Source organism: Opisthorchis viverrini (assembly GCF_000715545.1).
Source record: "Opisthorchis viverrini unplaced genomic scaffold opera_v5_67, whole genome shotgun sequence".
Classification (NCBI taxonomy): Eukaryota; Metazoa; Platyhelminthes; class Trematoda; order Opisthorchiida; family Opisthorchiidae; genus Opisthorchis; species Opisthorchis viverrini.
Genome location: NW_008751722.1, coordinates 1057682 through 1070018, shown reverse-complemented (window position 1 = coordinate 1070018; position 12337 = coordinate 1057682). Strand labels below are relative to the sequence as shown.

General features: G+C 44.4%; 2 protein-coding genes across 2 annotated transcripts in view; one reads left to right on the top strand and one right to left on the bottom strand.

The window, feature by feature from the left end:
• T265_04163 (hypothetical protein) overlaps positions 1-11714 on the top strand; it is a gene marked incomplete at both ends in the record, with an annotated part of 40816 nt that extends 29102 nt beyond the window's left edge. Inside the window, 2 exons of the mRNA XM_009168833.1 lie at positions 2834-2890; positions 11376-11714. Coding sequence (XP_009167097.1) covers positions 2834-2890; positions 11376-11714 — 396 coding nt within the window. The remainder of the gene's footprint in view (positions 1-2833; positions 2891-11375) is intronic.
• Positions 7322-12337, bottom strand: part of T265_04162 (hypothetical protein) — a gene marked incomplete at both ends in the record, with an annotated part of 16274 nt that continues 11258 nt past the window's right edge. Inside the window, 2 exons of the mRNA XM_009168832.1 lie at positions 7322-7728; positions 11412-11708. Coding sequence (XP_009167096.1) covers positions 7684-7728; positions 11412-11708 — 342 coding nt within the window. The remainder of the gene's footprint in view (positions 7729-11411; positions 11709-12337) is intronic.

Here is a 12337-nt window from a genome sequence, read left to right as displayed (position 1 = left end):
ACTCCAATGTGCCTCGATCGACCATTCACCGCCACCGGTAGATATCGTTGGTCTTCGTGGGGGGAAGGTGGGTGAATTTAAGTACGATCCGGATGATTAGTCTTGACAACCACACACCAACACGTGTCAATTGGACTGATCGAAAACCTTTCACCACACACTTGCCGGGTCCATGCCTTAGAAGGCGTGTTATCTTCACTCACCACCATCACAACCTCTGGTTTTTGCCACCGGCTGTTACAGAATTGTTTATCAACAGAGTTCCATTATAAACGCATGTTGACACTGGCAGTTCTGAAAGCCACATCGTCTTGCGTAGCATGCAGTGTAAACGGAAGAAGCGAACGTCACGGTCGTAAGCTGCAAGAGCAAATATAACATTTACCAGTCGTTGTTATATCACGGTATGGTATCAGGACATGTAGTAAAGCCTAAGACTCGGTACTACCGAACTTGTGCTCCGATGTCCTACTTGGTCATGATTTCCCAGAGCTCCATAAAAAGCTTCAAAATTTCTTTACAAACGAAGCCACCTCGTTCTTTGTTTGATATCACTGTCTTCTGATGATAACTCCAACCCCTATTCAGGACTTCTGTCAGCTTCAAGACAATTATTGCAAAGTTAAGACGATAGTGTGCTGTTGATGATGGATTCATTAGCATGGAATTCACTCCTATGTTGAGGTTAGCGAATTCGATCCATCTAGGTCTCCGTAGCAAACCAGATACCTCGACGATTCAAGCGATAGACATAAAAGAAGCACCGTTACAGCCATACAGTCAAGTACATCTGCTGTGTCCCATATACAATTCTCATAATGGATGTCCCTGGATGCTTAGTTTAGTTTTCCCAACCAGCGACACCAAAAACAACCCAAAACCCATATCGACACGCCACACGGTGCCTTCGAGGCCTGTGGAGGCATATGTAAATCCCGTCGCATTTCATCTGAAATAACGAACGCAGTGGTGTTTTCAACGAGTAATGGATGAAAAAACTTAGACACTTTTACTTGCGCTGATAACCTCACTATCCGTGGATGTGATATAGCTGAGCATGACCGAAAAGTGAAGCGATCCCTTAGCGTAGTGAAGTAATAGGGTATAACTCTCGATGACTCAGAGGGTTCTGTTGCTCACAAAACAGTCAGACTCCTTGGCTACGAAGTGCCTAATAGCGCCATCAAACCCGAGCCGCAGAGACTGAAACCACTGTGATCTCTTTATGCCTACTAACACTAAGTCCCAAGAACGCGTAATTGGGCTGTTTTCTTAGTACTCTCCAAGTGTTTCCCACTTGTACACATTCGGCCACTGAAAAGGAGGAACACATCGTGATTGAAACGATTCGAAAGTGAAATCCTTTTCCTCATGTTAATTCCTTCAAACTCGTTACTAACCAACGTGTTGCTGCTTTCACGTAAAACGACCGAGTTAGGAGTAACTAAATACTGTGCTCGCAAATCGAGTAACCACTGGACGATCAGGACATGGTGTGCCGACCAAGAGAAAACCTGATACTTGACACTGCCGCGCGGTTGATGCGATGCTCTCATGAACAACTATACCTTAATGAAACTTTGTATCATCCAGGTTTTCCCGAACGTTATATTTTGTACATTCAAAAATCCTCCATTCCCTGTTGAAAAAATACGCCAAGCCATCAAATTGTCCAGCATTTTCAGAAATGAAAACACGATTCCATCATTCTATTGGTCGCTAATTAGTGACTAACGGTGATTTTATTAGACCTCTTCCGCCGATATCTAGCGTCCATTATAGTCTCACAATCACTGATGAATATTTCAGGTTTCGTCCTGACGTGTAATCCTATATGTGTACATGTTCGATTCCAGAGTTACCAAGATGAAACTTAACCCATCCGTCACTTGGTTCCGAAGGCTGTCGAAGAGGTGGAATTGACGATTCGGTGACTACTTCTACCTGAAGATATCACACCCCCAAAGTTTCCCCCGTTTCTTATGAACACACTAACAGTGAAGTACATAGTTCATAATAAAAAGAGTACGCTTATGTAGTCCACTTCCAACAGAAGTCTGACAACAATGTCCCCGCATCACTTTATTAAGGAGAAAATTTCATGCAATTTGGATAACCGTTTCTATTACCAGAAAGCTTGCTACTGACCAAATCTTTATAATTCAATTTCGCACATTTTCCACCTCCCTTATATCATACGTCACACAACATTGCCGTCCGCCAATGTCGGCTTTTCCAATAATTCTACCAGTGAAGGAAAATGAAGTGTTATTATTCATCCTACTCATTATTCCGATTACAGTACCAGCTACGTTTACTGCATACTTAATAAAGCGGTGATTCGAGCATTCCCGTCTTCTTATTTATGCCGGTCATCTACGTCTGTCTGCTCATTTATCTAGATAGCAACAGCTAAAGCGGGTGATAGCGCCGTGCAACAGTCAAAACTGGCTCTACATGTTGAAGAGATAGACGACAAACTCGAAGCCCCCATAACTCCTTTGTACCTAGCGGCACAACCACTGCAATAGCGTTTCTTGATTGGCCGTGAAATACCAACTTGGACATGCTTCACTTATATTTATCCAAAAACAGAGGTGTGGAAAAATAGGAAGCCAATAGGAAGCCAATACAACAGACCAGACAACCAAGCGTAAATGACAACAAAAGCCCACTTACGATGATGCTAGTAGTTGAAAAAAGCTCCAGTAAAACTCCGTAGACAGTGATCATTGGGAGAAAAAAGTTACTATTTACTCATAGCTGTGACCATGGCTCGCAGATGCAAACAGGATCAAACGTAAAACATTTTATGCTATTATATCCTCAACAGAAAGATAGCACAATTGGAACACTAAGGTATCCAGAGGAAGAACGGCTACGCTCTTCAGTAAGTCGTAGCAGGGCAACGACCACAAATTTACATACTTCTGAAAGACTTCTTTATTGCAAATGACGCAACCGCTTATACTGTCGCCGTGAATGAATTAACTAGGATCATCAAGTAGATGCCATGCTCATTGAAAAAGTCAGGGAACACTCGTCTTCTGTGACTACTTCACTACAGACCCAATCATACGACGGCTATCCGGAACAAACAGTCCGGGTGAAGTGTGGTACAAGTACAAGTGCGTGGTACAAGTAAAGCACATAATGTCGGATACGGCTCTTCACTCCATTGAAGCCTATAGTGATGCATCCATGGTCGAGAAGAAAATCACTACTAACCAAATGTATGTGCCCTGGGTGACGTTCAGTTCCACTTCATGCATAACCGTCTAGGAGCACTGAGCTCATTCGCTTCAAAACACAGAATAATGACTGTCTGTGGAAGCCCATGCTTATCCCAAGTTTGACCAAATGTCCGTGGTACCTAATGTATGTTTCGCAGCGAAAATCAGCACATGAAACACGAAAATTAAACAAGAACTAACCTATCATTATTTGAGTATGTTCGTGGCCTTAAAACCAATCATTAGTGAAGTAAACAGTCTCGATTTACCCGCTCTGTGTACGCGGAAGATAGAATGAAAAAAACATTCAACGACTGAAGGTAGCAATAGTCGGGAGATCAATGGTTCTCTGGAGTCGAATCCTGTGTCCGATGTTCGTGTCATTTCCATGAGGAAATCACTTTATCCTGAAGATCAAATAGTTGTAGTCCTTGTTTTAGCTGTTTACGCGAACCACATTACCCAACATGCGGAACTTTCACTGACACTTCTCACGCGAGACTCCCAATCTTTTTTATTCTGACCACGCTCCCTACTCCACGAAATAATGTGGTTCGCTTCTTCAATTTGCCCCTTTCTGGAGGAGTTTCTTTTCCGTCCTGAGAACTCGCACAGGTCTTTCCTACTCAGACGCAAATAGTTACACCCCATCACTTTCACAACAGTTTGCCCCCAAACCTCTGGAATTATCACCTGCGAGTTAATTAACGTTCGGATGGAATAGCACACTGGACGGACATCAACAGAATTCAGACAGACTCTCAAAAAGATGACCTAGCGAGGTACATGCCACAGTCCTGGGAAATAAAAATGGTGGCGGGTGACATTTCGAGAGCAAGCTTACCTTCACACTACAGACGCACGGATTACGTACAAGAATGGTTAGTTGGGGTTGCAGACCGGAAAACTTAAGCGCACCTGGAAGGCTTTCACGTGGTCTAACTTGCTGCTCGAATTTCATTCTTCCGTACGCTTCAGCATCGTCGATCATACTTGTTACGCTATCTCTCATTGTCCAACCCTGCTAACTACCGGCCACGCTAACTTTCCAATAATCTTACATAGAAGACTATTATTCTGAAGACTGATATAATTTACTCCTCCATTTTTCCCAGTTGTCCTCTCTCCATTGTGACTCATTTGCAGATCAATTTATTTTGCACGGGAGACTCAAGTGGATCTCTTAATTATGGTGTTCTTCCACTGATAGTATTTCTGTTAAGCTTTGTTATCAGTCTCAATTGTAAAATCCACGACCCCAGTGGTTTACCTGGTTGGTGCATAAACCGCAGCGAATGCAGTGAAATTCGACCTTTGTGCTTTTACTTTTGTCCTCAAAGAGTTCTAATACACCGTCCCCTTATTTTTCTACCAGAAACCATACCCATAAGATCTCCGTCCATTTCACCAGTACTCATGTAACAAATAATCCCCGACGCTCTCACGTCACTTGGATGCAGCATTCCCCTTATCCTAAAGCTATCATCACGATTAATATTGCTCTGAACCTGATATCCTTACAGTCGAGCTATCAGTAGCATGTCATCGTAGCAGACATCAAACCAATTCGTTTGCTTCTACCGGTACCCAACCTTGGAACTCTGACTTCCATGTTATGACCTCCGACTAACTAACTCCAGCTTACACTGTTTCTCGGAAGTTGTTGACTGTCTGTTGTCCACTTTGCACAAACAGAAGACTGATAATGAGGACAGAGCAAAACTAATTATGGGGCTCAAAGACAGCATGGAAAATGTTTGAATTACTCTAGCTAAAATGCTGTCAAGAGGTCCACAATATAATGAGGTAGCATGAGAGAGAAATAGTTCCGACAACCAAATCTCTCAGGGAGCATTGAAACGACAAAGTTCAGCTAATTTGGTTTGTTTCTAGATAACACACGCCTTCGTCAACTGCGAGCTGGGCGGTAAGAGTACCAAAACAATCGGAAGTATGTGCCCCAGAAAGCACAGCAAGATTGAGCAGTGTATACTTTGATGTCAGTCAAATGATTAGACGTTCGACCGGATTAGCATGACGGAACTAGCTGGGAATGGTTACACAATTGGCTGGTGCCTACGGATGCAATCAATGCCAATAACAAAAACAACAAGAAACAACAAAGCACAATTAAACACTGATGTCTAACTGCGTACAACAATGAGTTACTGGGAAACCTTGTGACGAAAACAATAAAACTGGATGGTAAAGGGAATTAACGCCAGCCTACAACAGCTATTCCGAGGTGTCTAAATTTTTAGGTGGAATAGACTGGAAGACGTTCGTTGTCGAGATACTGACCGTTTCTATTTTATCCACACACGATCACAGATCGAATATCTGCCACTCAGGACCAACGACCATGGTCAAATACAGTAGGGAACAGAACATAACAGAATAGTTCTGTTCTGTTCCAGTGTGTCAGCCTACATGAAATTAGATGCCAACTTCTCACCCGAAGTTCTCAGTAGTGTATGGTCAACTGGCCAAACTGCTATATTCATAATTTCTATCCACGCCATTCTCGTCTGAACCACACCTCTCATTTTCTGGCACAAATACCCTGTTGAGATCATACCAGAAGCACTAGACTCGGGCTTCACCCCAAGAAACAGTGCTGAGGATTGAAATTCCTGCACGTACCGTACCACGTATGACTAGTGAGCTTCGACTGACGGATACGAATTATGGCCACTACCCGCAATAAATCCATGTGGGTTATTTCGTCTAAAAACACTCCTTGCGCTGATAAAGAAACTGAATCTATTCATAAGAATGCAAGAGACAGATAGGATATTCTGACCATATGAGCGCATTGATATCGAACCCAAACTTATACTCAAGAGAATGATTCGTTCGCCTATTCTAAAGTTTTAGCCTAAAGCGGGTGAATGTCTTCTTGTTAAACTAAAGACCCTGGTTTATTTTCATCGGCCGCTGTGTACGTCTTCAGACCTGCGTCAACCTGTTGTGCAAAGCCGTAGGTACCATGATATCAAACATGTTATCACTTTGTTTTGCTATATTCGTTCAGTTCAGGGCTACTCATATACTACTACCGGATATTTCGACACAGATCTACCGGTTGGATAGAGAAAAACTACCAACATGGGAATGCAAGCTCTGGAGTGCTCAAATGCGCACACACGCACCACCAAATCCCTAAATCCCCAATGCGTATTGAATGCAGAGACAGTTATTAATGAGACGAAAAGGAACAATCTGCGACGTTAAGCGCAAATTCATTCGGGAATCAAACTAATGGTTCTGATCAAACGAACTGCCTTCATACACTGTTGTACGGCTGCAAGAGTTGGCTACCTCGGAAGGATAAAAGGATGCATTGTAGCTTTTGACAATCTCAGAACCAAAGCTGGTGAATCAGACGGTAGTCTACTCAGGGAGTGCATCCAGCACTGAGAGCTAAGGTGGTTGGGACTTGCGCTACGCATACGGAGAACGTTAATTTCCGTGCTTTATTCAGGTTTACGGAAGCCACCTGTCAACCTTTAGGTGGATAGGATATTACCTAGCGAAAGAAAGTCGCTCCAAGGCACAATGGGGTCGAATGAAGCAGTTATAGTTCAGGGAAGGCTGGTTTAATTGACAGAACGAATGCTTCATTGGCTTTCTCGTAGTTGCGGTATTCGACCAAATGGTATATCCATCCTTTTGTTTGAAATATGGTAGACCATCACCGATGTTTGACACGAATATTACTACTAATAGATATGTGATGCACTTTACACACTGAGGCAAAACAATACTGCGCATTCCTGATAGTGCCCCAGTTGGAAACACTGGCTTAGGGGTTCCCACTTACTACTCGTTGAAAACGAATACTGGGGTTCAAATGAAATTTCCCTTTCGGTGGTAATCCATGCTGAAAAGCCAAGAAACGCTGTACAGCTGTTCCATCCTTACTGGATTTCATCAGAAGTTCGCACCTCATGTGACTCAGAGGTTCGAGTCCACCATCTTCCGGCCAGTGGTTGAACACAACCGTTTGGCCACGGTCGATTGAACAGCAGCGCAATTAGCTTCGCTGTTTAATTAGATAGATGTTTAAGTATATGTAGGTTACCATACAGATATTTTTAATAAAAAGCATAAGCACCGGGAAAACACAATGAAGAACAGCGGGCACACGCAGTTGGTCATTTGCGGATCTAACCGCCGATAAAGAAGATCCATAGCTGAAGTTTTCGGGGGGACCATTCCGAGGCAATTGCTCAAACATCACAAGATAAAACTATGAAAATCTCCACAAACGGTGTATTCGTCCGATTACAAAGCACAAAAACGTGACGCAGCAAAGCCAACAACCCAAACGCAACCTGGATGGCTGACAACAATGCGTCGACCTACGCAGCGGTATAGTTACGTCAATGAATAATAGTGAGAAACTGGTGACTGGACAGGGGAAATCATATTGTAGAAAAGAGGATAATCACGCAAGCTCAACACAAGGGGTTGAGGAAAATTCTGGCTGAACCTGAAAGGAGGAAAAAATATGGTCAGATAGGAGGCAATATGAAAAATAAAAAAAACAAGTATGACACCACAAACAGACCACACCACATCGTCATGTGACGGGCTGTGTAAGAATATGACAAGTTAGGCTGTACTTAAGAGTTTCGCTATGAAAACCGGGATCGCTCATTCCAAGCTGGTCGACAGAACAATATTCTATTAACGCAGCGTCATAAGCTGCTGTATTGGTTGTTCAAATAACCACAGTAGCCTATTCATCAAACGCTTTTAATAGAAGTGGTATGCCCTCACTTATATCGCCTTATGTTCAGGCTTTTTTTTAGACAAAAGTTTTGGTTTGGGGCCTTAAGCGTCCTTCTGTGTAGGTTTCCGCGTCTCAAAAGTATCCCAATGAAGAAATTAACAATCACAAATCTGACTTCACGTCACACTGGCGATCAACTTGCGCTGTCAACCAGGTCCCATGACTCAGCGCTTAGTGGGTAAGAAACAGTTCCAAGCTTACACCTTCAAATACTCCCACCCTACTCCACTTCATTGACACGACTCTCACCACGAGCCAGCTACCCTCGCACTATATTTGGCAGCAACTCCTGCGTGTCAATGTGCAGTAAATCTCAAATGTCTCAAGGCAATTTTCAAGCTTTTTAAGCCACCTTTAATGACCACACTCTGAAACAAGCAGGATAAGCCGTTCCTGTCAATGGTTTGGATCCTCCGTATTTTGACACATTTGGCCGTCTAAAACAACGACTCACTATTCAAGTGATGCGGTTGGATGGCTATTACATTACTTTCTACTCCCAGGAACGTAACGCGGTCTCTTTAGGTGTTTATGCATGGGTCGGTAGTGTTAAAGCCGAGCAGGACCACCTCTGTTTCGCTGAGAACAGTTCCTATTGACATTCCAGGCGTTGTGTACGATCGTCAACCCACCGCTACGCACCACCACGCTCCAGAATAACGCACTGATGTCACCTCGACTGGTGATGAAACGTTTGCAATCAAATTGCCCAGCTCAGAGAACGAGCCAAAGACCATCTACGTAATCTGAGCTACCGACATTTTCCTCTATAGAATTTCAGACGTTCGAGGACAACCAAGTTAAAGTTCAGGTACCTTTGGGGTATTGCGAACTCTGGCATTCGAATCACTGAAGGTGGGAACCTCATTGATAGGAAGTCTCTAGACGACACTGTCACTCGGCCCGCTTCGCCCACCACAATCTACAAAATCATACTTCGGAATCTACAGTCTCTACACAGGCTTCTCAGAGTTCGAGGAACCGGATAAGGACTATCCAGTTTTACGCACCTCGATTCTGATAGTGGTGGGGACGGAATTGCGTCTAATGAGGTCAGTGAGCAAATTTCGAAGCCCGAAAAACATTAACAGATTATCCGTCCTCCAAGCTAGACAGTCACGCTTCAAATCTAGGAATGGCCACACCGAATTCAATGCGAGTAGGTTGAACGTTCTGTGGGGCTTCAGTGTGACTGATATATGATGCAATTACAAATTAATCATGTCGAAATACCCCATCATAATTCTACAAAGCCTGGTTGTTAATGCTTCAAAACCACTCTAGCTGGGTGTATCAGTGCGTTCTTGGGTAGCAGAGCGCAGCGAGGCGTTAACAAGGCGGATAAAGAGAGATCATACATGAAGTAGGCAACAGCAATGCTTCCCGAAGCACAATCAAACACCGAACGCAGAGTTCCGAAATCCAACCACCCATCACTGCGTTGACAGCTTTGCCTTGCGAACCAGGTCTGTCTAGGCAATCACTACTTCGCCATCCGAACCGATTTGCAAAGTGCTCTATAACATGTACCTTTGTTGCGATGCAATGAGAGATAACCAACAGGTCCCGGGTTCGAGGTTGTCAACTGAAGATTCTAACGGACCCGGTCGGTCCGACTGTGCACAGCCGGCTGTTCACAGGAATCTAACTATTCACAGCATCTTCAACTCTTATACTCATCGCAACATGCAAACCATCAAGACCATGAAGTGCAGCCTCTGGATTACCTGATGATCAGGGGGTAAATCGCGAGGAAACTGGGTTTTCCTTGACCGTGCTGAGATGCAGTGCCGTAGTAGGGTCTTGCATATGAGTACAGAACAAATCGATTATTAAGGAATTAACGGTACGAGCTAGAAGAGTTTGTTGGCCTATTTGACAAGATTACGATGCTACTTTAAAAAAGACTTGAGTTCTAGTAGCTTTCCCGTTATAGAGATAGAACCTGACGCTGAAGTTGTAATTTGGAACAGGCCGGGTCATACTTTCATGGGCAGTGAATAAAGTTGCAACTGATATATGGAAGGGACTATGCCTAGCGGTTACGCCCACTTTTAGCGGGGACACGTAAGTTTGCAGTTATCCGGGCCAAGGGGGCGAGATGGCCCAGGTGGTTAGAGCGCGAATTTACTAACCGGAATATCCGTGTTTCGAACCCGACCTCCACCTCTTGACTTCCTTGTCTAAGCTTGGGCAACCTGGAATTATCCCAGCCCTCCTGCTTCCTTCTGGTGGCATGGCAGTTAGGCACCGGAAGGGTGCTACAGCTGAGCGATTTTATCCAGGCCAAAGAAGGAAATTATAGTCCTTGACTTAAAAGTTCGAAAGCAATAGTGCTGAGGGTCTTTCGTGGATTGTCGCGGGTTTGACTCAGCTGGCTTCGGGAGGTTGTCTAGTCTAAGCGCATGGAGAGTAAAGCTGCTGTGAACAGTAGGTGCTTTTTGAGTGCCACCAGATTCCTGTTTTTTTCAGCTGTGTTGAAATGATTCGCCGGTGGTTAGGGTTTTTAGGGATGACCTCTGGGAAAGGCGGCACCATTCTTCACATGAATATGGAAATGCTGGTCACCTGGAGGAAACGACGCTGCTTTCATACAGGTGACAGCACCACTTTGCCTCCAGACCGCCTTGAGCTACAGTTTGTCTAGCCTTGCCGGCATAGTTTCACCTTGACAAACGAATTTGTAAGGCAAAGCGACTACCTGATATTAGTTGCGTATGTGTCGTGGTACCTCTAAACAATTGAAGTGAGCCAGCGTTTGCTCCGTTCCTAATCCATTCTTTAGCATTACCGGTACTTGAGGTTTTTAGGAAATGAACTGCTTAAGTCAACACCGAGGAATGCCAAAAAGGTGCGCTCCTTCTTCGATGAAAACTACAGAGTGAGCAGGGAAAATAACATTCCCAGCCACGATCAAATACTGATCTGGAAAAATGTATATGTTACGTTGACTGAATCTCGACATATATAAGATGCAAGGTTGGACAACTTACAAAGAACACTCATAGGTTGCTAGGGAACAGTGATAATTACCCCTCGAAGACCGATTCATTCAGCTTCAGCTTGCCATACTATCAGAGTGTCTAAGCCCAACTAAAAGTCGAACCACAGACCCGGATGTCACCAGCCTGCAGCTTGATCCTGGCAGCCTACCGAGCTTGTATTAAGTTCAGTGGTTAGAGAGCGAATTTACTGACCGTGGTTCGAACCCGACCTGGACTTCTGTCGTCTAGGCTTGGGCAACCTGGCAGTATCCCAGGTCTCCTTCTCGATTCGGGTGGCATGGCAGCTACGCACCGGAAGGGTGTCACAGTCTAACGATTTTTTTATTTGTTTCTTTGCAGAAAATCAAAGGTTCCAAAACGCTATTGCTAGCTCACCTTGAAGCATGCTCCAAACGCTGGAATAATCCAGTCAGCGCGATCAAGAACATATTGGCGACTGCGGCGCCAATAGTTGACGTGTGTTTCTGTATCTCCCATGGTTTCGTCAAGATTCCCTTCGAAGGTATCAAAGATGCTCACACTGCTAGCATCGTCCTTATCGGTGAACAAATTGCCTGTAATGGCGATGCGGCCAGTCGGTGGAACGTCCTGCTCCATCCCGTCAGTGATCCATCCTCGCACCATCAGACTAACTTGTTGCCCACGTTGTCCGGGTGTCCCAATAACGTACAACTGTGAAAAAGAAATTTTGTTCCCTAGATTACGTATCGAATAAGCGAAGCCGCTCAGTAAAATCATATAAAATCTACATCTTGGAGTCGAACAATGTAATGGACAGAATTCTGGAAAACTCGTACTGATTAATACCCCCCGCCCAAAATTCAGTTCCGTGTCTTTGTCAGAGTTAAGCAGTAACGCTGTGCGATTCTTAGCAAGCTATCAATCACCGGTGGTGGTGGATATAGAGAGTGTGACTGTAATACACTTGCTAACGAAAGAAAAAGGTACTTTCCTGAAAGAAAACATTTAAAGATGCACCGATCCTCAGGAAAGCCCATAACAAGTAACCTTAAACGTGAAGTATGGTGGACACAGAAAGCCAAAGAAATGGAAGAGGCCCAGAAGACCGGTAATGCCCGGAGATTATTTCGGTTGATCCGTGCGACCGGTCCCCGGAAACCACCTGTGAGTGAAACTATCAAACACCAGAATGGAACGACCATCTCGAACAAAGAAGAACGCCTTGACCGGTGGGCTGAATACTTTGAACAACAAATGTCTTGGCCACCAGCCGACACTCATCTACAGCCCACAGGTGAAGTAGAACCCTGGACGGTGAACGTGGAACCACCTACGGCCTC